At 31.1% G+C, this 23,556-nt stretch overlaps 1 protein-coding gene across 1 annotated transcript in view; it reads right to left on the reverse strand.

Annotated features, from left to right (window-relative positions):
* Nucleotides 1-22,939, reverse strand: part of gukh (NHS actin remodeling regulator GUK-holder) — a 170,421-nt gene extending 147,482 nt beyond the window's left edge. The window contains exon 1 of the mRNA XM_088205351.1: nt 22,366-22,939. Within this exon, the coding sequence (XP_088061477.1) occupies nt 22,366-22,654 (289 nt within the window). The 5' untranslated portion in view covers nt 22,655-22,939. The remainder of the gene's footprint in view (nt 1-22,365) is intronic.
* Nucleotides 22,940-23,556: the final 617 nt, after the last annotated feature.

The raw sequence follows: 23,556 nt of genomic DNA on the forward strand, positions 1-23,556 counted from the left end.
TTATACATAGACGGATTTTAAATGTCTAAGACAAAAAAACGAGAACACCACCATGAGAAAAGCTTTTGCAGATTCAGGCAAAATATTCGCATTGAATCAGAAAAAAATATATATTAAAATAATTTGCTCTAATGGGCATCGCCAATCTGTTCCAAAACTCGCCATCTTTTTGTAATTGACCGTTCCACCGAAAGTGGCAGAAAACAAAATCTCATATGAAAAAGATCATAGAAGCGTAGACAACAAGCAATCACTTGAACATCCACTTCGTAGTTCAAGGCATCAGAAGTTTTTACGAACGTGCCGCCGCTTCTCCCTTCGCATACGTCCGGAATCTAGACGCCTGGAGTTTACAGACGCATCCACGGAAAACTTTCAATTGTTGCACAGAATTTTTACAAAAAAACAACCTCTGACACGAAGATAAATTAATTTTGATATTGCAACTTATTTGTTTATTAACATAGACTTTAAAGCCTTTGGTGATGCTGATCTTGATCCCAACGTCATAAAAATATTATTAATTCATTAATCGTGAAACACACATTAAAACAAATATTTTTTTGATTAAGAATATTTGTCATGAATGTCACAATTTTTTGCTTTAAATTAGTTATACTATTACCTCATTACAAGACACATATTTATACTTTCGCATTGAAAAACAAAAAGATTATGCATCTACACGGCCATTTTAGGCACACAAATTACAACCTAGCTGTGACTGCCATGTACAGTAGTGTGCAAAAAAACTTTGATAAATTAAAATGTGCCTTGTCGATAACATATTTAATTTATAACTCAAGCTAAATTTTATAGGATTTGGCATTTTAATTTTCATAAATATATTAAGCATGAAAGTTGACAATTTATTTTTTAGGTAACAACTTAAAAACAATATAAATAAGTCATAAAAAGTTCCAAAAATAACGCAATAAATAAAATCAGCTGATAATCAAAACAAAAGTAGAATGAAAATAAATGCTTTACAATAACAGTTGATAAAAGTTTAAAGCAATATAGTAACTTAAATTAAATAAAACATTGAGAGCCACTGGATTCATAGGTCAACTTGGGGAGCATGATTTATTCGAAACATTTGCCAATATATTCCAATACCAAGAACGAGGGTTGAGATGGAGGGTCGTCCAGATTCTTATTTATATTTTCATTCTCCACACGTGACACGCAATGTGGACATTTTTTCATACGGCATAATAACTTTTTAAGGTCAACATATCTTTCAATGTTTAAAAATATGCATGCGCGAGTCCATAAATATGGCCTTACGTAATCAATAATCCTTATCTGCTGTTCGAACAGGTATCGCCTTACAGTGGGTGTTTGTTGCGGTTGGATAACCGAGAAAATACGCTCCGATAAACCCAATTGGCATTGTTGTGAGGTTTTAAAATTATGTAGATAGAAATAAAAGTAAATAAGGAGTTGAGGTCGAAGACTGGTCAATTATATATTTTTTAACGTTTCTAGTTTAATTTTATTCTACACAAGTAAAATATGTAACGCGACAGATTTAATAAATAAAATTTATTTCCTCACGTCACAAATCAATTAAAACAATAGCTTGCCTTGGTACAATATTTAAAAGGATTAAAACAATATTATTTATATTCTTAAAATATATTATTTGGTATTTTGATCCTTAAAGTTTGTGGTTAACTACATATTTTATCTATTAACTTTATTGCTGTCTTAATACTAGAATAATATCTGTACAAAAAAATTGTGAATTAAAATGACAATTTAATATATACACATTGCTAGGGAGGGAGTACCGCGAAAGGCATTGGGTTATCAAAAGACTGCTGAAGAAGCTACATATTACACTATGTAAATATTATATAAGCAAAAAAATAAATCACCTGCAGCAATTAGCCTGTGTCTTCCTATCCTAACATTCAAGTATATATTATGTATATAAAATGTTATTCATATAGCAACAAAATTATTATAATTAAATAATGATCCAAATGTATATATTTTATAATATACACAAATATATCGTAAATCTAATATCTGACGAATTTATAAAGGAAATTAAACGCAAGGTAATCCCCAAACACTTTTTTTTTGTTAATGTGACAGCACCGTAAAATTTAATTACTACCATCGCTCGTTACTTTGAATCACGCTGGTTAATTACGATAATTAAAAATTAATCAACGCTTGATTGCTTTCAACGTCCAAATAATATCAAAGAAGCGGCGTCCATTTTATTATATTATTTATATAAAATGTAAAATATCAGTCAGTTTTCATTTAGAAGCTAATTTAAAATATGTCTTATATTTTAGATACCGAATAAAAAAATAATACTATTTATCATTCATAATACATTTCGAAGATTTAGGTTCTATGTTATAAGTATACAGAAATGAATTGATTGATTTATAACACATGTGTGAATACGGATCTCACTTTTTCCCCACGAACCTATGTGCAATAAAACTATATTATCTTAAAAACAGTTATTTGATTTTTTTTCAATACATATTTATATAATATAAAGCTTCTTAATAAAAGCTTTTTTTGATATGGCTTTTCTAATATTTTTTTAATAAATTTATATAAGCCCGAGTTTGAATTACAGAAAAGTAGCAATTTTTTTTGAGACGAATAACCGCTGGCTACTATGACAGGTCTGAAACTATCGTTTCTAAGACAATCACGACACATGTGTTATCTTTTCTCAATGCGACGGACATTAAATCTATTCTGTTTTATAGCGTGTACCTTGAGACTTGGGCTATAAAAAGGTTTTTCACGGTGGTGTCCCATTTTAATGAAAATTATTTTCCCTCAACGATTAAGACGCTTTATCACTAGTCAAAGTTGTTTTTTTATGCCTTAACATCATCACTTAATCCCTCCAATGGTAAATAGAGAAGAGGTTATATTGCTGAGCTTGTCAATTTTAAAATAGAAATTCTAATTAAAAATCATTTTTGATAGATTTAAAGTAATTTAAGGACACGATTAGTACCGCAGTTTGAATCATATCTACATGAAACTTGTTCTTAAATAGATTCTATAAAAATCTAGACTAAGTTCGTTGGTCAAACTGATTCGCAATATTGTTTTAAAATGGCGACTATTAAAAAATCGTAGCTCCGTTTAAATAAATCAAAAATAAAATTGTAAGAAACGTTGTAAAATAGAAGATAAACTTATATGAGCCCATAATTATGAAAGTTGTCTAAGTCAAGTAATCGAATAAAATGAACATCCCAGACCTTTCACCCAAAAGAGGAGGACCAAAATATACGAAAATATTTACTTATTTCGATTGTACTCTACCAGCAGATCAATAATAGAATTTTTTTTTAAAGATATGACAGATTTGCTATATTGTATTCTACGAATTTACAATGAATATTTAAAAAATCTTAAAACATAAAATCCTACTTCCAGAGAATAAAAAAAGATATGTTATAATCAAATACTTGAAGCATTATTAAAATTGTTAATTAAAAAGGCTTATTAAAAAAATATTTTAAATGAAAAAAAAACTTTTTTATTGTGTTAAGTCAATTTTAATACGTTTGGTTAATTTTGATAACGGTCTAAGTCATTTCAACTTTAAATTTTTATGTTTCCTTATAAGCTACATGCAGTGGCGTAGCTATGGTGGGCCGCCCCGTGCGGCACTTGCTTGGGGCGGCATATTCGCGATGGGATCGTCCAGTGTGGTTCTTAATCTTGAATGCAGTAAAACATATATAAATCCACAAATAACAAGAGCTTAATAATAACCAATTTATTATTTTAAGAAATGCTGATTTTATGATTCTGCAAAAAATATATGGGGAGGGGGGGGGCAATTTTAAGGATCGCCCTAGGCAACACATACCCTAGCTACGCCACTGGCTATATGCTAAATTTATATGGCAAAATAAATTATAAATCTAGCAGATTATTATAATTAAAAAAATTATGTTGCATAGTATAAAAATATTTTTTAATCAATTCCAACGCAAATCTTTAAATATATCGAAAGGAAAGAAACATGACTTAGTTCACTTTCATACTTATGGGCTCATATACCATTGCCAAATGGAATATATTGCTTCTAACTGCATTGATTAAAATTTATAAAAAAAATCGCTGGTGATATTATTTTTGCTTCTAACAACTCGAATGTGTTAATACTGATAATTTTACACTTAAATGTGGAAAGCGTTGATTATTTATTAACCATCCTCAATAATTTTATTATTTAATTAATTAATAATTATTTACAGCTCTGATAAGATTGATTTTTATGGGCAAACGAATGTCAAACGAGCAGTGTCGATTTTATAATATAATACATACAACGCTAATGAATTCATGCAATACTGCGATTGTTAATACTGTTTCATTTTTTTATTAGCAAAACCTGTTATGTTTCCGCTCCGGAGACCTACATACACACGTTTACGAGACATTTTATAATGTTGTTCTGCGGAATGATTAAAGAAATTAAAAAGGGAAGAATTTTGTACGTTTTCCGATGCGGAGAGAGGAGAATCCATCTTCTTTGGTTTGCGGTAATTGGAAACCGTCCGAGCGATGATTGAGCTGAATTCGTAGTATTGTCGACTGACGAGGATTTATGGCTAGGAGAGACGCTTTCGGGATTAGATTTGGAAAATGGACGCTGCATGCTCCGTTAATAGCCATAGGAGCGATTTGAATTCGAGCAGGTCAAGTGGAGTTCAGCACTCGGGATTTGATTCGACGTGAGACCGAAGCTTGATTCAATTAAATCAATATATCCCATAAAAAGCGAGTGCATTACTTCAAGTTGTTGTACAAATAATTACTGGGAATATAATTAAATACATTAAAATTTAAAAAATACACTAGATGAAAGTCTTCCAAACCTTCCAAAAATTCGAATTTATTTGAAAAGTTAAAAAAATTTGTCTCAATAATTAACTGTCTCATTCGCATACGTATAAACAATAATAGTTGATGAAATTCGATAATTTTACTTTCATTGAAATATATCCCTACGTTGTTTTATTTGCCAAATTACAAGTACGTATTTATTTGACTAATCTACTTTGAAATTCTACACTTCCCAGTCGGTACGAATTGCATAACTCGTTCACGGTCGATGACTTTATTCACCAATCGCCTATCAATCACAGCGTCGAAACCGTTAATGGGTTAAATATATCTAGTGTGTATGTTCTTGTAATTTTATATGTCTAATGTCTGGCCGCAAGACCGATGGTCCCCTCACTTCTTGCGAGATCATCTTACCAGAAATTTGACACCTTCGCAACCCACAAAGAAAAATGTGATCGCGTTACGGTCATAAATATCTTTAGTTCGAAGCAAGAGGCATTAATCATGCGATTACGGACCATTACATATGAATGGTCAACCTACAAATACTTGGAAAGAAGTGAATGATCTGTAACATATGCAGATTCAAGTCAATACAGCAAATAATATAAGACTCGATTGTTAAAAGAATTCGCATCCTTGATCTTTTCAACTCCATTGTAACGAATTCCAAACACGTTCTACTAAATTCTGTTTCAAATACATGCGTTACGTAACAACCTCTTTTTCTTCTGTATGTAGTATACATAACATCACAAAACAATATTTTTCCTGTCGCGCCATTAAAGCATAATCGACGTTTTGGCATCACAATGAACTGTTTGCTCGCTTTTTTATGAGCCAACTCATTTTTTACAAACCCGAGCCCATTTATCATAAATACCTAGTAATGTTCAAAGATCTCGATCGACGTTACTAATCCTATACGTGTAATGCAGAGTGTGATGAACTCGCGATTTCGTAGAAGGTCATTTTTTGTTCCAACATCGACGTTGAATCGAAACGTGTGTATATATGTAACTACACCGATTCTATAAACATTCGATGGTTTGATATTTCCGCCTTTTAAAACATTATTTTTAGCAATTATGCTGCTGTTACTTCTAGAAGTATGTATAGATTAGAAACAGCAACAATAGCCTGAAAAACGCATGGAACACACTAAGCATCTTTGCTCTACCCGACTTTAGTCATATCTTTATTTAGAATTGCTGTAATTACTACTGAATTGAGTGTGGAATATAAATCGTATTTCTATATCCTTGAGAGTAAAAGATTAGTTAAATCATACGCAAAAAGACTAGCACGATACTTATTTATAAATAAATAAAAAGAGCATAAATGCAAATCTTAACTATATGGCATTTCTACGCAATATAAAAATCAATTTCTTACGTTTGGTGAAGTGCTGTGAACGTTGAGAATGGAACGAATAATTTCTGCCTGAATTTTAAAACTTCAAAGTAAGACTAGTCTATAGATGACTATTATTGAATTGCATAGTAACCCTATAGTTTCTGAATAAACAGAAATGATTATTTTCATATTCTAGATTTTCCTAATCTGACGGATTTATATCGTGACAAATAATTTTAAAATGAGATCATGCTTGATTCTATTGATTGTGAGTTGTAATAATAGTTTATAATTTGTGTTTCACTACTTAATTGTATAAACAAAATACCCCATTGTAACACATTGGGCTAACAAAAAAAAACGCTTATCACAAAATATATGTATATGCATCATGTTTTATTGAATTAATTCAACACACTTTTTGTATTTTGAATTTTATTATGAGATCTATCAAGAATTATTTTGCGCTATGCGCTGATAATCTTACACGTCGCATTATTAAATATTATTTTGTTTTTGTTATTGTTCTACAATATATGGCGTTTTTATAACAGCGCGGTTCGGGAGTCATTTAAAACTCAGAACTCGTGCGGTATGCCATACCGTCGTCGTTTTTGGTACGACGTGGAATATTATTTTTAAATTCAGTTTTGAAAAGTGGTGAAAAAATGTTCATAATATTTTTTATCAAAGCTGATTTAATTGCTTATTAATAAAACATGTTTACCACTTCAAACCCTACAAACATCTGATCTAACTCAAGCAAAAATATTTTTAATATTTTTTAATAGTCCTATGAGTTACATTTAACTTATTACAAGAATCGAGTTGGAGTTAATGAATATTTACCTATAACGATTTTGTAGTGGTTCATAAGTCTAGGGCTAGAGTTTTGGATATTTAATTGATTTTTTAATCGTATTTATTAATTTTCATGATTTTTTAATTTAAGTATACATATATAATTGGCTTATGAACCTGTTAAAATTCAACTTGAAATTAGAATCACAATTGTCTTAAAAATATACCTATACTCTATTTGCGTTAACATAGTCAGTTCAAGAGCTATCCGTTTAATCATTATTCCTAATTGAGAAAGAGATGGCAAGTTTGGCTTTACGCCCCTACTATTTGCTCTAACTAAAGCCCATGATACCGATATACGTTCGATAAACTTATCATTAATCCGATTGATTGATTAATATAAAAATAAAAATAGTAATGATTTTAATTTCTATAAATTTGTTCAGAATATAAATAGGAGTGATCGGAATCTAATGTGCTAGCACTTCAAAATTGTATAAAAACAGCAATTAAGAATGGAAAAAAATAGCAAATAAATAGAACAAATATTTTGAGCTTATTAAAATAAAATGCTTTAGAATCGTTAATTGTAATTGTAAATTGTAACTGAACCGTCTGGGTTTTAAGAGTTTAGTTAAATTGTTGCAGAAATTTGTTGCTAGGTAGTTAGCTATATGCTTTAAATTGGTTTAGATCATATACAACTGATTCTAACTATGCTTCTATGGCACTTAAATTGTAAATAAACGTTTATTTTAGTTGGACGTTAATTAAATGCTGAAAATTTCTAGTTATTCATAGTCTAGGTAAATAATTGTATGCTTAAAAATGTTTAAAATTAAAAAAAACTACCACCTTAAATAAAAAAAAAATCCCCCAAGAATATTTACCGATTTAAGTCATGTGTTAGGTTTATGATAATTAAAACATTGTTTTAAGGGTTAAAAAATGTAGTGATTAAGATTGGTTAAATACGTTTAAATTGTAAATAAAAAGTATTTTTAACTTCACTCAAAAATTACTATGATTATCAAATTATTAGACACAGATTAAGAAAAAAAAAAGTATAAATGCATTATTTTAGTATTATTTTAAAATTCCCAGAATGTTGCAAGTCTCGAGTTCAATCTTGAGTGGAGTCGGTTTTCGTGTTTCTCCCATACAACGATAATGAAGGGTCTGACCATTGAACGAGAAGGGCTGCTCCCTCAGGTATGGGAACGAAAATGAACAACCAATCTTGCCAGGCCTCTTAAACCGCGGGCTCGCGGCAATAAAATCCGATCGTAAAAAGCCATCGACTTTGGATATTTTATGGTGGTTCGTTAGCGCGTGACGTGCATGACGCCATAAATATATGTATTTTGATTTAGAACGTTTTAAAAGCGCTGGAATGAGAAATAAATAATCTTAATTCCACACTTTAAGCGACACGCAGCTTAAGGTGTTTGGAGACGCATATATTATTGTTGCAAGCTATAATACATAATTTGCTAATGTAAGAATCTCTAGAAGTTTGAATAATGAGATTTTAACGATGGACTTGATTAACCCTTTCAATGCTATAATAATTTAAAATAAAGATGGACTTAGAGTAGTAATTTAGTAATCAACATTTAAACACCGTATTTTTAAAAGTAATTATAATTTAATAATAAGCGTAAGTATGGTGGGTCGATCGACTCATAACACTAACCGTGTTTTGGAAAAAAAAACTTTTTTTTTAATTTTTAATTTTTTTAAACGGTATCATATGTATATTCGAAAGCTCTATTTTGTACCAAAAATGTAAGTCTATATCCTTAAAAGGAACCAAATACTAACGTTAACTATATGTCAAGTCGCATAAAAGCTCGTATGGGGGGCCGGTCAATTTACCGTAAGACTTGTTTTTAAGAAATAAAAGAATAATTTTAATTTTTTTTTAAATGCAAATTAAGCTTTTGAACACTTTTTGCATACGACATTTTTCAGTAGGATTTGATTTTGGAAAGTTATGACACTTTTAATTTTTACATTGGCCGCCATTTTGTAAAAAAAAAAAAAATCATACAAAATTTATAGGAGGTACTCAGTAGTTCTATAATCTATACGATACTAAAAATTTAATTTTAAATCTGCAAGAAATTAAGAGCGTTAACTCTTCTGCAAGTCTCAAAATGACTCGTATGGGGGTCCGATCGAACTGATACATCGCTTGTTTTGAAGCAAAAAACTATTTTTTTTATATTTTATTTAGATGAAGTTTAGGCTTATAAATGTTTGACCTAAACGGCATGACCCAAAAAATTCAAAAGCATTTAAAAATGCTAATATTTCATGCATCGCTTAAAAAAAGGATCACAATTAAAACATGCTTCAAAGATATATCTAAAATCAAGCAACCACCAAGCAAAATCATTACAATATTTTTTTACTATGATGTATACCGAGTATACATTTCATATAAATATTTTGAATAACATATTCATATTTTATGTATTATCCCTAAATACACTTACAATAAATATTCGTGTATTCTAACACATTTAAAAGCACGAGTGTTGCTAATCAAATTAGATTTTTCAACTTAATATTTTAATATTATTTTCTTACAAACAATTTGGTACGTTCAATTTTTGCACTTTTTATTACTTATATTACAATAATTGTCACGTTTTTCAAATTATATTTTACATGTACACTGAGTTTACATCACCGGAGCGCGCGTTTTTTGCACCGAAAGAAAAAAGCACCAATATTACTTAAACTATAAATGGAACAAAAATAATAGAAATGAGAAAATATAATTTAACTAGTGAAATTATATGCTGCAATTATTTTTTATAAAACGCCATTTGTTTGAGAAAGTCTAGTTGGGTTTGATTAATTACTTTATGTTAGGGTTATGTTTGAGCTTTTTTACTTACAGGATAGCGCTCACCACTGTCAGTTCAATGGCCACTACTTTTTTAGACGTATTACGCTCCAAATGGAAGTTTAAAGCAGCATATAATTTCATTAGTACCAGTGAGATATTTTCACTAGTAGAAATTTATATCTACCGGTGAAAATGTATTTTAATATAATTTCACATATGCATTAGAATAAAACATTCAACAGCAAACGTAATTTAATTTTATTCTGCATAAACCCAATGCATTACAACGGGTAAATCTGTACCAACTGAGTAAGTCAATCAGACATAATGAATACCTACAAGTAAGTATTAACCATCAGACCGAAAGTCTGGGAATCAGTGACATATATATTAATAATTATAAATTATTTTTTTAATTATAGCGCATTTTTATGCCACTGCCGGGGCTCGAACCCGCAACCTTAGACGTTATGGACTACGCTATTCCGTCCTTAATGTAAAACGTAATAAACTATTTAATGTTAAACTAAAAGGATCATGGCATGAATTATAAATATTTATTCAACGTCTGTGTAAGAAATATATCAAGACAATAGTCATTGATTCGTGTTTTTTACTGCTAGTTTACATTCATAGTATTTCATTGACCACACAATGGCTTCAAGCCAATTTTAAAACACTAACCTCCCACAATTATATTGTTATAATATAGCTTAAATGGATACGATTAACACATTGCGGTTTGTTATATTATATAATGATTTTTTTATCGTAGATGAGATATTCTCTCAGTCTCGAGTATAAATATTTTTAAGAAATCCCCAACGATACGCATTCCTAAAAACCTCCACGTTCAGCAAACATCCGCGTTCACCAAATCAACGCAAAAAAGGCGGTATATAATTGATTGGGGCAAAAAGTTTAGAATTCATATCAAGTGACCCACAGACGTTCGAGTCTGAGCTCGACCAAAACTGGTCTCTTTGTGCACCGAGAGAGGTATACAAAACACTTTTTTTCTCTCCCTCTTCACTATCGATATATCAAGCATTGTTTCATACCTGTGGTTACCTGGGGAGTCCTTGGAGCATAAACGCGAACGAGGCCGAGCAAATCGCACATCTACCTGTCTCAGATGAAAAGTACCTTGCACTTACACGAAGAGCAATTTGGGCTTTTTTTGGTAAAGTCCTTTGGATTTGAATACGCGCTATATGAGAGATTTTTTTCTTCGAGTCACGACTGCGGCGCTACAATGGAACTCGTTTTTAGACTGGCGGCTATGCGATGGGAATCGGATTTCTTTTTTTCTTTTACTTTTCGGACACGATGGAATAGAGTTAAAAAATAACTAGCACCAAACAATGAAACTGTGGACTCAAAGAATGTTTCCATAACACGAATGACAATACCTAAAACATTTTACTTTTAACTTAAACTATTTACCTAAATGTAAAATTGGTTATATTAACGTTTTATAGTATGCTATCTGTATTTATAAAATTACTAGCTAACTAAAATGATTGTAGGATAGAGGTTACTCATTAATATTCATTCATTATTGGGGTGTGGCAGTAATCACTTCTTAAGTTCGACAAATAATAATTTATGAAATTAAAGCGACTGATTTAACTCTTTTGGTGCCGATTGTCCCGATCCCGAGTATTAAACAAGCTTTTCCTCGATTATGCGAAGGTGAACTTAAGTTACTCGGCGTATTTAATCTATCGTTAGATCTATAAACTATATTATTTACGTTATCCATTTAAGAACTAAGTATAGATGAAAACTAATTGTATGCAAAATTAAAATTAAAATATGAATTGGAAAAAAATACGAATTGAGCAAATGTAAAATGTAATAATTAAATCGTTTATTTGCTCAATTTTTCTATAAGGTTAGATCCTTTACTATATCAATAAGATGGAGAGAAATCAAGGATAGATGTAAGAGAAGGATGTTCGCTTTCTATCAAAGAAAAAATAAAGATGAAGATAATTCTCCAGTTTATTTATGTATTATATATTTATAAATATAAACAGAATATAAAAAAATACTGGAATTTATTTATGCACGGAGGTGCTTCATTGTTCCATTGAAAAAACCCGCTAAATTTTTATTTTTTCTAATTGTTCTAGGAATATTATTATACAAATTCACATCTCCGTACAATATTCCCCTGGCCGTACTCGTTTTCTTACACATAACTATCCTTAAATTATATTAAATCTATGTACATACGTACATCTTTATTTCTTATTAAATACTGCGATAACATACTATTTTCTAACATATATATAAATACTAAAACATTCATCTTTAATATTTCATAAATATCCAACCATTCCAATCTTTCAATCACATTCTAGAACTAGTGAATCTATTTATTTTTAAAACTACTCTAATTGTCCTATTTTGCAATTTTTGCTACATCGCCTTACCGAATTTATTAAGGTTATATAATATTGCTGCAGAATAATTTATGTAGGGCAATATAAATACTGTTGTAGATTTTTTTTCATTTATTTATTTATTATTTATTATTATTTATTTTATTAATTTATTTAGCTTAATAGCTAATCTTTACATCTAACAAATTTAGTAAACATATATAAAAATATATAAAAAATACATAACAGAAAGAAAAAATAAAAATATACAATAATAAAGACTTAATATTATAATTTATTTCTATATGTACAAAGGTGTTTTTTTATTCCATTTATGAAACCCGTTATATTTTTGCTGTTTCGGATTTCTCTTGGAAGACTATTATATAAATCAAAACCTCCGTACATAATTCCCCTAGCCGTACTCGTTTTCTTATACTTAATTATCTTTAAATTTTCTCTATTTCTAGTATTATATTTATGTACATCTTTATTTCTTATTAAATACTTATTAAAATATTCTGGTAACATATTATTTTCTAACTTATATATAAATACTAAAACATTCATACTCAATATTTCTTGAACATTCAACCATTCTAATCTATCAATCATACTTTTACAATTAGTTAATCTATTTTTATTTAAGATTACTCTCATTGCCCTATTTTGTAATTTTTGCAACATTTGTTTGTCTAATTTATTTAACATATTTAATAGTGTTGCACAATAATTAAAATGGGGCAATATTATACTATTGTAAATTATTTTTTTTGTATTTATACTTAATATATTTCTTAATCTAGATAATAAACCTATTTTTCTACTAATTTTTTTTAATATGTAATTACAATGTTCTTTAAAATTTAATTTTGTATCAACAATTACTCCTAAATATTTTATATTATCCACTATTTCTATACTAGAGTTATTTATTACTATTTTGGTACTATTATCTAACACATTTTTATAATTAATAAACATACATTTAGTTTTATTCTCATTTAATTTAAGTACATTATTCTTTAACCATATTTCTAATATACTTAATTCATTATTTAAATTATTTACAATTTCTTTAATGTTATCACCAATGCAATACATTAATGTGTCATCCGCAAATAGATGAATTTTACATTTTTTCACGTTATTAACTATATCATTAATATACAAAACAAATAACAATGGTCCCAATTTAGACCCTTGTGGTACTCCATAAGACACTAATTTCTCTTCAGAATATACATTATTTATTTTAACTTTTTGTTTTCTTTTATATAAGTAATTATTAAACCATCTTAAAACTATATCACTTATACCTATACTCTCCAATTTCTTTAACATTATTTTTCTGTCTATTGTTTCGAAGGCTCTCTTGAAATCCAAGAAAACTGCTTCAATGATTTTGTTTGTATCCTTAGCCAACAGCCAATCATTTATCACTACTTGTAATGCAGTATACCAAACATATTTCTCATCCTAGAAGATATACCTATTTTTTGTGATCAAGAAATTATCTAAAACTATTTTTATTTTATTATATATCTACCTAAATTATAAAATTACATTTAATTTAAGTACATTAAGTACACTACAACTTTTTTAACATTATCACCTATGCAATAAATTTAAGTGTCGTCTACAAACATATGTATTTTACATTTATCTATATCATTAATATATATTACAAACAGCAATCATCCTAATTTATTTTATTACATACTTTTTGCTTTCGCTTTTTTTAAATAATTATCAAACGATCTTAAAACTATTCCACTTATACTTCTAATCACTAAAGTAAGATGCGAGATGAAAGGAATGTAATTTCTTTGATCGTTAATGTAACAACTGGAAAGAGGAATATATCCAAATTAAAAAATAATCCGATGAACATAGGTATTAAATACGAGAACGCGGCCAACCAACGATTATCAGAGATTACATCAGACACTTCTACGGACACTCAGGGCTGCCAAGAGCGGTCCCATGGAAAACATTGATTCCGGGCCTCATAACAAAAATGGCACTTTATATATTTTTAACATTGTAAATAAATAATAATACGTACTAAATAAATAAATATAAAATATTACGCGAAATATTTTAATTAGGCATTAAAATATCTACTCATAATATTTATCTGATAATTACTCGTGTTTTCTTTGCTGCTCAGTGTTGCCATATAGTGATTTTTTAACGCTCGATTATCAAAAGCATTTATATTATTATTTTTTATAACAATATTACGGGTGAAAATCGAATATAGTGCATCTAAACCGAATTTTGACCAATAGGAGAGCACAAAAAACAATTATCCCTTCTCAGAAGTCAAAAATCCACGTCAAAAGCAATAAAATCGTGCCGGAGCCGTCGCAGTGGGAACGCTCGTTGCCGAGCGTTCCCACTGCGACGGCGCCGACACGATTTTATTGCTTTTGACGTGAATTTTTGCCTTCTGAGAAGTGATAATTGTTTTTGCGCCCTCCTATTGACCAAAATTCGGTTTGAATATACTTTGATCAGCCCTCTTATAGTAGAAGTCCATAGTAGTATCGGTAAGGATAGCTATCATATTTTTAAAACAATGTAATATCAAAATGCAGACAAACTATGGAGCAATATGTGAGATGCGATGCGTACTTATTCTTCCGCTTATTTTCCCCTGAGAGATGAGTTGGTTTAGTCTGTATTTTGTACTTGACCTACTATTATATTTTTAGAACTTTCATAAGGTTTGAACAGCAAATGGACTAATTAAAACAAATATTGATTAAATGTAAGCTTAGCTGCAATTATTTTTTTACAAATATAAACTGTATCAAAAATACCGATTTAACCAAGGATGAACTTATTGATAATAGGACAAAATTCTTACTATAATTAAAGTTTGGCTCAAAAACTCTAGGACACTACAATATCGCCAAGCATCGATCGATTGTCGACACCGCCCCTCAGTGATTTCAAACACTGCTTCATTGAATGCAAGCTACGTTAAAAATACAATGATTTGTATCACAACGTTTTTAGCAAAAAGGGACTAGGTTAAAAATACGAATACATCAACAAGAAGGAGTGCTTCGCTTTACTGAGATTTCAGACAATGGAGCAATATACGATCATATATAAAGTGAATCACTGAAAAACTGTTCCATGTATTTGCGATGCCTTATAACAAACTTTAGCGGCATACATAGTCCTCCACAAGAGTATTTCTGGTTAAAACGCTTCTACTTTAGCTATAAAACAATTCCCATGCGACATTGATAAAGATAAGAAAGAGCAGAGGACGTAAATTTCATCCTTGCGATACTCCAAATCAAGAGAAAAAGCAGACAAGACCGTTCGAGAAACTGATTTTGCTTAATTTAAGAAAAATTTAATGACGAACATTGTCAATTGCTTTTCGATTACGTCGACCTGCATTTTCGAATCGAGCCTTTTAGAGGCAAAAGTGAAACGACGCGGACGAAAACCGCGTTTTTATGTAACATATTGCTAAATTAGGAGTATAGAATTAGCTTTTATATTACAATTCTTAAATATAGCACACTAATTATTTAGTTATAGTTTGTATATATTAAAGGATGATGCCATTATTTATAAATAATGCCAACAATTGACTTCGTGGTAGACAGGTTTTCACTTAGTTCATTATAACGCGCCTTGCATGCTAATAGTCCATTTCGCGTGGTCGTACGACCATAAAAAAATACCTAAATTAAAAAAGACAACCATTATATCATGCATTAAAGCCCGATTCACATAATATAATAATGAAGTCAGGCAAACGTTGCATAAATTGAACCACAATAACCTTTTCTGTCGCGGATGCGTGCTATGCATTCACCTCGATGCATATCTCACCCGGCATGCTCCAAAGAGCACAGGTAAACCATAAACATTTACTTTTACATAACAGATTGCGTGTACCCACATACAAGCAGCCAGTGCTCAATCTTTCTAGAACACTTTGAGAGCTCACTATAAGGTAAATTGATACGTATCGTTCGCCTAGGGCAGGGGTCGGCAAAGTGCGGCTCCGGAGCCGCATGCGGCTCTTTGGCTCCTTGAGTGCGGCTCTGGCACAAATATCCACGGGCCCGGGCGCTAATTTTGGTTGAGTGTCCTTTCCATGCAACGTTGAATGTGTGCGTGAGCGTTGACGTAGTACCTGTTTCGTTCGGTAGGGGCGCAGCGCAGCGTAGTAGTATGACAGTTATCAATCTGCGTATTTGGCGGTTACAGACGGGACCAAAAGTATGACCGGCGTCAGAAAAGGGTTTGTTGCCATTTTGAAAGAATAAATGAATCACGAGATATTGGTTTATCATTGCATTATTCACCAAGAAGCGCTTTGTGCGCAGACATTACCGGAAGAAATTAGTAAAGTTATGGAATTAGTGATCACGATCATCAACTCCATTGTAGCTAAAGTTCTTAATCATCGTTAATTCAAAGAATTTTTAGTTGAAATGGAGAGTGAGTACGCTGATCTTCTGCTTCATAACAAGGTTCAATGGTTATCAAGAGGAAACGTTTTAAAACATTTCGCGTCCCTATTGCCAGAAATTGAAGCATTTCTCCTTGAGAAGGGTGATCACTATCCAGAACTTACAGACAATCTTCATTTCATGGTAGACGTTACGTCTCATCTAAATCAGTTTAACCGTAAACTACAAGGGAAAGGAAACCCAATTTTTTCGATGTTAGAAGAAGTCATTTCATTCGAAAACGAATTATGCCTTTTTGATCAAGATTTTGAAAGACCAACCTTGTTTCACTTTCCGAGCCTGCTGAAGCATCGCCAAGAAAATAATTTCTCTATTGACAAACACCATTTCAAAACAATAATTTTAAATATGAGGGAAGCATTTCTCAGCAGGTTTCATTCGTCAAAAATCCTCTTAATGCTACAATAACTGAGTTGAAATTTTCTCCTTTTGGCATTGACATTGGTAACTTTGAAATACAATTGCAGGATTTAAAAAACAAGGAAATATAGAGCTCCAAATTTCAACGTTTCTGTATTGATTTGGAAATATGGAGAAGAACGAATGTGATCTTAGTTCACAACACAAGTAGTCTGCTTTGAAAGACCTGAAGAATGAAGACATGATCATTTTCAACGTCTGGAATAGTATTCCTGACTCTTACGATCAGCTAAAAAAACTTGCGTTTGCTGTTCTTTCCCTTTTTAGTTCTACATATTCATGCGAATAATCCTTTTCAAGCATAAACTGTAAAGAGTAAACTGAGAAGTCGTCTTATTGATGAGAACCTGGAATCATGCCTAAAATTAAAAACAACAACATATAAACCTGACTTACTGAAACATTCCAAGGAGATGCAAGGACATTGTTCGCATTAAGTGTTTGTCAGTCATTGCCATGATTTAAATGTATGGATACCTTACTTTCATATATTTTTTTATCAACGAATAAATCTTTATTAAGTGTGAAATCAAGTTTTATTCAGTGTACCCGTAATTTAATGAAGGTCTAAAATTATATTACCGGTTTACTAAATTAAAAAACAGATTTGGCTCTCAGAATTATTTTGAGTCGTTGTAATGTACATATTTGGCTCTTCGGCCAATAAGTTTGCCGACCACTGGCCTAGGGCTACTCGAAAGGCTTCGATATAGTTTTGTACATATTGCATGACTAACATGCACTCTTGTGTGCTCAAGGATAGCTATCGATTTGTCTTTCAAAAAAATATTGAGCACCCCTGAGTACAACTCTAGAAATTATATGGTAAAAGACCGTAAAACAATAATTCCCACACGTTCTTTGTCACATGTCATGTGCTATTTTTTGACATGTCTGAATGGCACTGTTTATTGTTTCCTGTCACCGGTGAAACCAGGTGTCTTCTCATTGTGACTCCGCACATCCGGGCCGGTAATGTGCGACAAAAAAGGCAGATAACGAATGCGATTTTGCAGGGTATGCCGCCATTGTCGCGCGTAGCTACAGTTGTGCCCAACCTTAATCCTTTCTAGCGCAAACTCAACTACCTGCCTCTTCATATGAACAATAACAATTTTTGAACACCTCAGATATAGCGAACATCTAATCTCGTTGTTTGAAGCTAAGTACTCCGAAGCATTTTGTAAAAATACTACTTAAACTTTACGATTCATTTAGAACTAAAGTGGAAACTGTTAAAAATTAGTAATATCTAATCTTAATCCTCCTTGTATTAACCATCTCATTTTACAGACACAATAATAGAATTCTAAGAAAGAATATAAAAAACTAGATTTTTTAGCAGCTAGCGATTTAAGTGATTAGATTTTTGAGCATAATTATGGATTTTTTACGCTTTTACAAATACAATTACGTAAAATAAAATCACTAGATTTTGTAAAATTTTAAATTTCTAGTCAAAATTGTATAATTTTGAGTACAATTAACGATTCTAAAGCATTTTATTTTAATAAGCTCAAAATACAATTTTTCTAATATATTTCCATTCTTAATTTCTGATTTTATTATAACTTTGAAATGCTAACACATTACGTTCCGTTCACGCGTTTTCGCGTCTTGGCGCAATTTTACGATCAATCCGTTCACGCTTGTAAAAATATCGTGCGAACGTAAAAAATATCTAAACTTTTTTCTGAGATATCATAATAAATACAGATTTATAATTATTTTAATAAAAGTCACACTCGATCAAAACATTTTAAATTACGTAATGTGTTAATATGAATTCATCAAGTTTAAATTATATATTCACTATAATATATTTGCATTAACACAGTCAGTTCTAAATTATTCATAATTGAGAAAGATATGGCAAGTTTACGCCACTACTATTATCTCTAAAGCACACGATATGAATATACGTTCGATATGCTTATCATTAATCCTATTTATATTTTGAACAAATTTATAGAAATTAAAATCATTACTATATTTTTTTTATTTATCAATCAATCGAAGCAATGATAAGTATATTGAACATATATCCGTATCGTGTGCTTTAGAGCTAATATTAAGGGAATAAACTCATCTCTTTCTCAATTATGAATAATAATGAAACTGATCTTGAACTGACTGTGTTAACGCAAACATAGTACAGTTAAAATATGATTATATTAAGCATAGCAAATGATTCTAAAACATGTTATTAAGTTTTAGAACAAAACCGACTTCATATTTAGATCTTGCAAATACCTAATCCTATTAAGCACAACTGGTGATTTTGGGGCACTTTATTTAATTTGAAGTGATAGTTTTTTTTGTCTTAATCTATAACCTAGCAAAACATTTATATGAATGTACACCATCATAAAACGCAAAAATCAAAATTTGATATTCTTAGTTAAAATCGCAGTCAAGGTAAGTTAATTTTATTTATACAATTTCGAAATGCTAATAAGACCAAGATCTTAAAATTGTTTTTGTACACATTTGCAACTAAAGAATGGATTATTTATAAAGTGATATAAAGTTTTAAACTGTTCATGAAATTGACACTTTAGATCAGTGTTTCCCACGGTGGGGCGTACGCCCCACCGGTGGGGCACCACGCCTCAGAGGTGGGGCACCACGCTTCAGAGATGGGACACCACGCTTCAGAGATGGGACACGTCGGAAATTATCAAATATTCCACATATAAATATAATTTGCTCGTTCACGACTAAATATATCCACGTGCGTAGGATTTCTTAAAAATTGGATTTATACCTGCTGGGCATGATGAATGCCTAACTTTTTGTCTTCTGTGTGAGAAATCCTTTACCAATGAAACAATGAAACGAGGTCGTCTTGAAGCACATTTGAAGGCGAAACATAGTACTCATATTAATTCAGATATTATTTTCTTTCAAAATCTTAAAGAAAAATTTGGAAAACGAACAACATTAACAAATCTATTTTGTGCACAAACTGCAAGTATTGATCGTAGTCTTGAGGCTAGTTACCAAATTTCATTGCTCATCGCTAAATGTGGAAAAAACCATACTATAGGAGAGGATCTAATCAAGCCATCAATATCAGCATTTCTTAAAACAGTTCTACAACAAGATGACAAACTCGTGAAGGCTATGCTCCTCAGCAACACTACTGTTTGCAGAAGAATAGACGAATTGAGTGAAAACGTTGAAATCCAACTTGTTGAAAAGCTGAAAACAAGAAAATTTTCACTACAAATGGATGAATCAACTTTGAGAGACAGTGAAGCCGTGTTGCTAGCTTACGTAAGATATATTGATAAAAGAGAATTTGCAGAAGAAATGTTATTCTTCAAATCATTAGAAAGCACCACTACCTCCAAAGATATATTTAATAAGCTAAAAGAATATTTAGATGTTAAAAATATAATATCTTGTGCTGCTGATGGTGCCCCCAATATGATGGGAAAGAAAAATGGCTGCTTAAAATTAATGAAAGACGAGAATCCAGATATGACTGTGGTGCATTATGTTATTCACAGGGAAAACTTGGTGGCTAAATACATTTCACCTGTTCTAAATGAGGTACTAAATTTCGTTATAAAGTGTATCAATATGATTAAAACTAGTGCTAAATCTGAGCGTCTCTTCAAGTTATTTTGTGAAGAACAAAATGCGGAACACGTAAGACTGTTACTTCACACTGAAGTAAGATGGCTCTCAAAAGGAAATTCCTTAAAAAGATTAATGGAATTATTTGATACCCTTTGTGATTTTTTAAGCAACCGATCTGATATGAAGTTTTTGATGACGGTCGACGGTAAAGCATTTGTAAGCTATTTAACTGATATATTTGAAAAATTAAATATTTTAAATAGCCAACTTCAAGGATCGGAGAAAACACTTGTCGATGCAAAAGCAAAGATATTTGCATTTACCACTTTTATCGAATTATCTAAAAAAAATATTTTTAACAACAATTTTGAAAAATTTTACTGGCTCCAAAAATGTGATGTGACTGATAATGCTAAACGTGTTATTTTGGACCATCTGCAAACTTTATGAACTGATTTTAAAGAACGATTTGCTGATTTAAAAGAGATACATTTTTCAGCTTGGTTGACACAACCAATGCTGGTAGATATTTCAAATGAAAATTTGTATGAAGAAGAACTTTCGGAAATGAAAAATGATGATTCAATTACAAATTTAGTCAATATAAAAGCAATAATGGCATGGATGTGCGAAAAAACTAACACAAAATATCCTAATATTACTTTGCATGCTAGAAATTTATTATTACCCTTTCCATCATCTTATTTAGTGGAACGTGGTTTTAGCGCCATAAGCGATTTACTCATTAAAAAAAGAAATCGATTGAATATTACAAATAGAGGGGACTTAAGACTGAAATTAACCAAGTTAGATTCAGACATAAAATTTCTTTGTAGCAAGCGTAAGTGAATTTAATAATTTAATAATGGATTAGGCATTACCATTTTATTTTATTTTACTTACATTTTTAATTTGTATTTTGTAATTATTTCAATTATAATATACGTTTTGAAAATGTACCTACTGTTTTATTAAAAAAGATGCTGGTGGGGCATATGACTTTTGAAAAGACTACGGTGGGGCATGGCATAAAGAAGGCTGGGAAACACTGCTTTAGATTGTTTGCAAATAGCATTTTTTAGGCATTTAATTAAAGTGAAATATATAAACCATTTATCAGAAATTAAAGTAGTATCTTTGTATAACACGTTTCTCAGATTATTATTACTATCATAGCAATAAGGTCATAAAACCGACACATTAGTTGAAAATTATAAGTTGTAATGCAACATTTTTATTATTGAGCATAGTTAGCGATTCTTATACATTTTGTTAAGATGGAGTTCTGAATTGGCTAATAAAAGTATTTTTTTTATTTGCCTGTAAATATCTAACCTTATTGAGTGTAGCTAACATTTATTATGCATTTTAATCAGGTGTAACTCAAAATAAATGTCTTATTTAAAAAATATACATTTTTATATATATTTATCATAAGTTTGTGATAAGATCTATCACATGATAGATATTCTTGTAAATATCGTATCATATTGCATGTATCTAACTATTTTGAAACATTCATTTATGATAAGAGCCAAGAATTGTGTTTAATTTAGAATTTAAACTGAAAGGTACTCACGGACTGGTACTTTCTTCGGGTCGTACTGCTCCACTCTCTCCTCCACCCTGTTGATCTTGAGCTGCAGACTCTTGGAGCGCTCCCCCACTTCATCCAACCTCTTGGTGAGATCGTCGAAGATGTCGTTCGCCAGCAGCACCAGAGAAGCCAGCTGTTTGAGTGCGTTGCTCAACGTGCAGTTGGTCACCGCCAGCAGTTCGTCGTCCTTCACCTTCGGACTGCCGTCGGCGTCGTGCAGGCTCGTCCTGGACAGGTGCTTCGGCTGCACGACGCGCAACACGAACGGCATTTTGACAAATTTCTCTATACACGCACCACAATCATGACGATAGCACAAGAACAAACAAAACAGAACTCAGACGCGTATTTTACTCTATTTGAAAATACACGCGAATTCTGCATGATGCAGACACTGAAGCACCGGTTCACATGATATGTTTTAGCGGGATATTCAAATTACGTTTTGTTCGAAAAGTTTTTTTATAGAAACGAGCAAGTACACCACACACGTCCGAACCGGCCGGCGAACGGCCGCTTTGTGAGTAAACTGTTGCAGTTCACGTCAGATGTCGTCATGGCAACTGAACATGTGCTGCGTACAATTGGCGCAAAAAAGAAGAGACATCTAACGGCGTATAATGTAACTATTATATCTTATAAATAAGCGTTTCATGGTAAAGTAGAAGCAGTGTATTGGTTTAAGAATTTGCTTAATTTAAAATCATATTACTGTGGTTTGATACTAGAACAGTGGTTCTCATGTGCGGCCACCAAAGGATTTTGCTGAAGCCACCAACAAACATTCCACCAAAAAAAGTATCATAGTAAATATTGGAAGAGAGAACTGTTCAACAATTTCCATTTGAATTACTTTTAAATAAATAAAAATCAATATGCTTAAATGTTGTCTTTTATTGAATATATACTTAAGTTAATTCATTTTTATGTAAATACAACTGCTATTTTTACCACATCCCAAAATCCATATTTGGTACGGCCACAAGGCATTTCAATAGGACCGTTGATGTCTGTAATGCGACCACAGCCAAATTTTAAGTGAGAACCACTGTACTAGAACATTTTAGATCGGCTTAATAATTTGCTTAATTTAAAATTATATTTCTCTGGCTAGATTAGTAAAAGAGGTTCGGTGACCATCGCTTACATGGCAATTGATCACAGGAAGATTGT

The sequence above is a fragment of the Plectrocnemia conspersa genome, unplaced genomic scaffold (assembly GCF_051122295.1).
Source record: "Plectrocnemia conspersa isolate PC_06_02 unplaced genomic scaffold, ASM5112229v1 ptg000002l, whole genome shotgun sequence".
Taxonomy (NCBI): Eukaryota; Metazoa; Arthropoda; class Insecta; order Trichoptera; family Polycentropodidae; genus Plectrocnemia; species Plectrocnemia conspersa.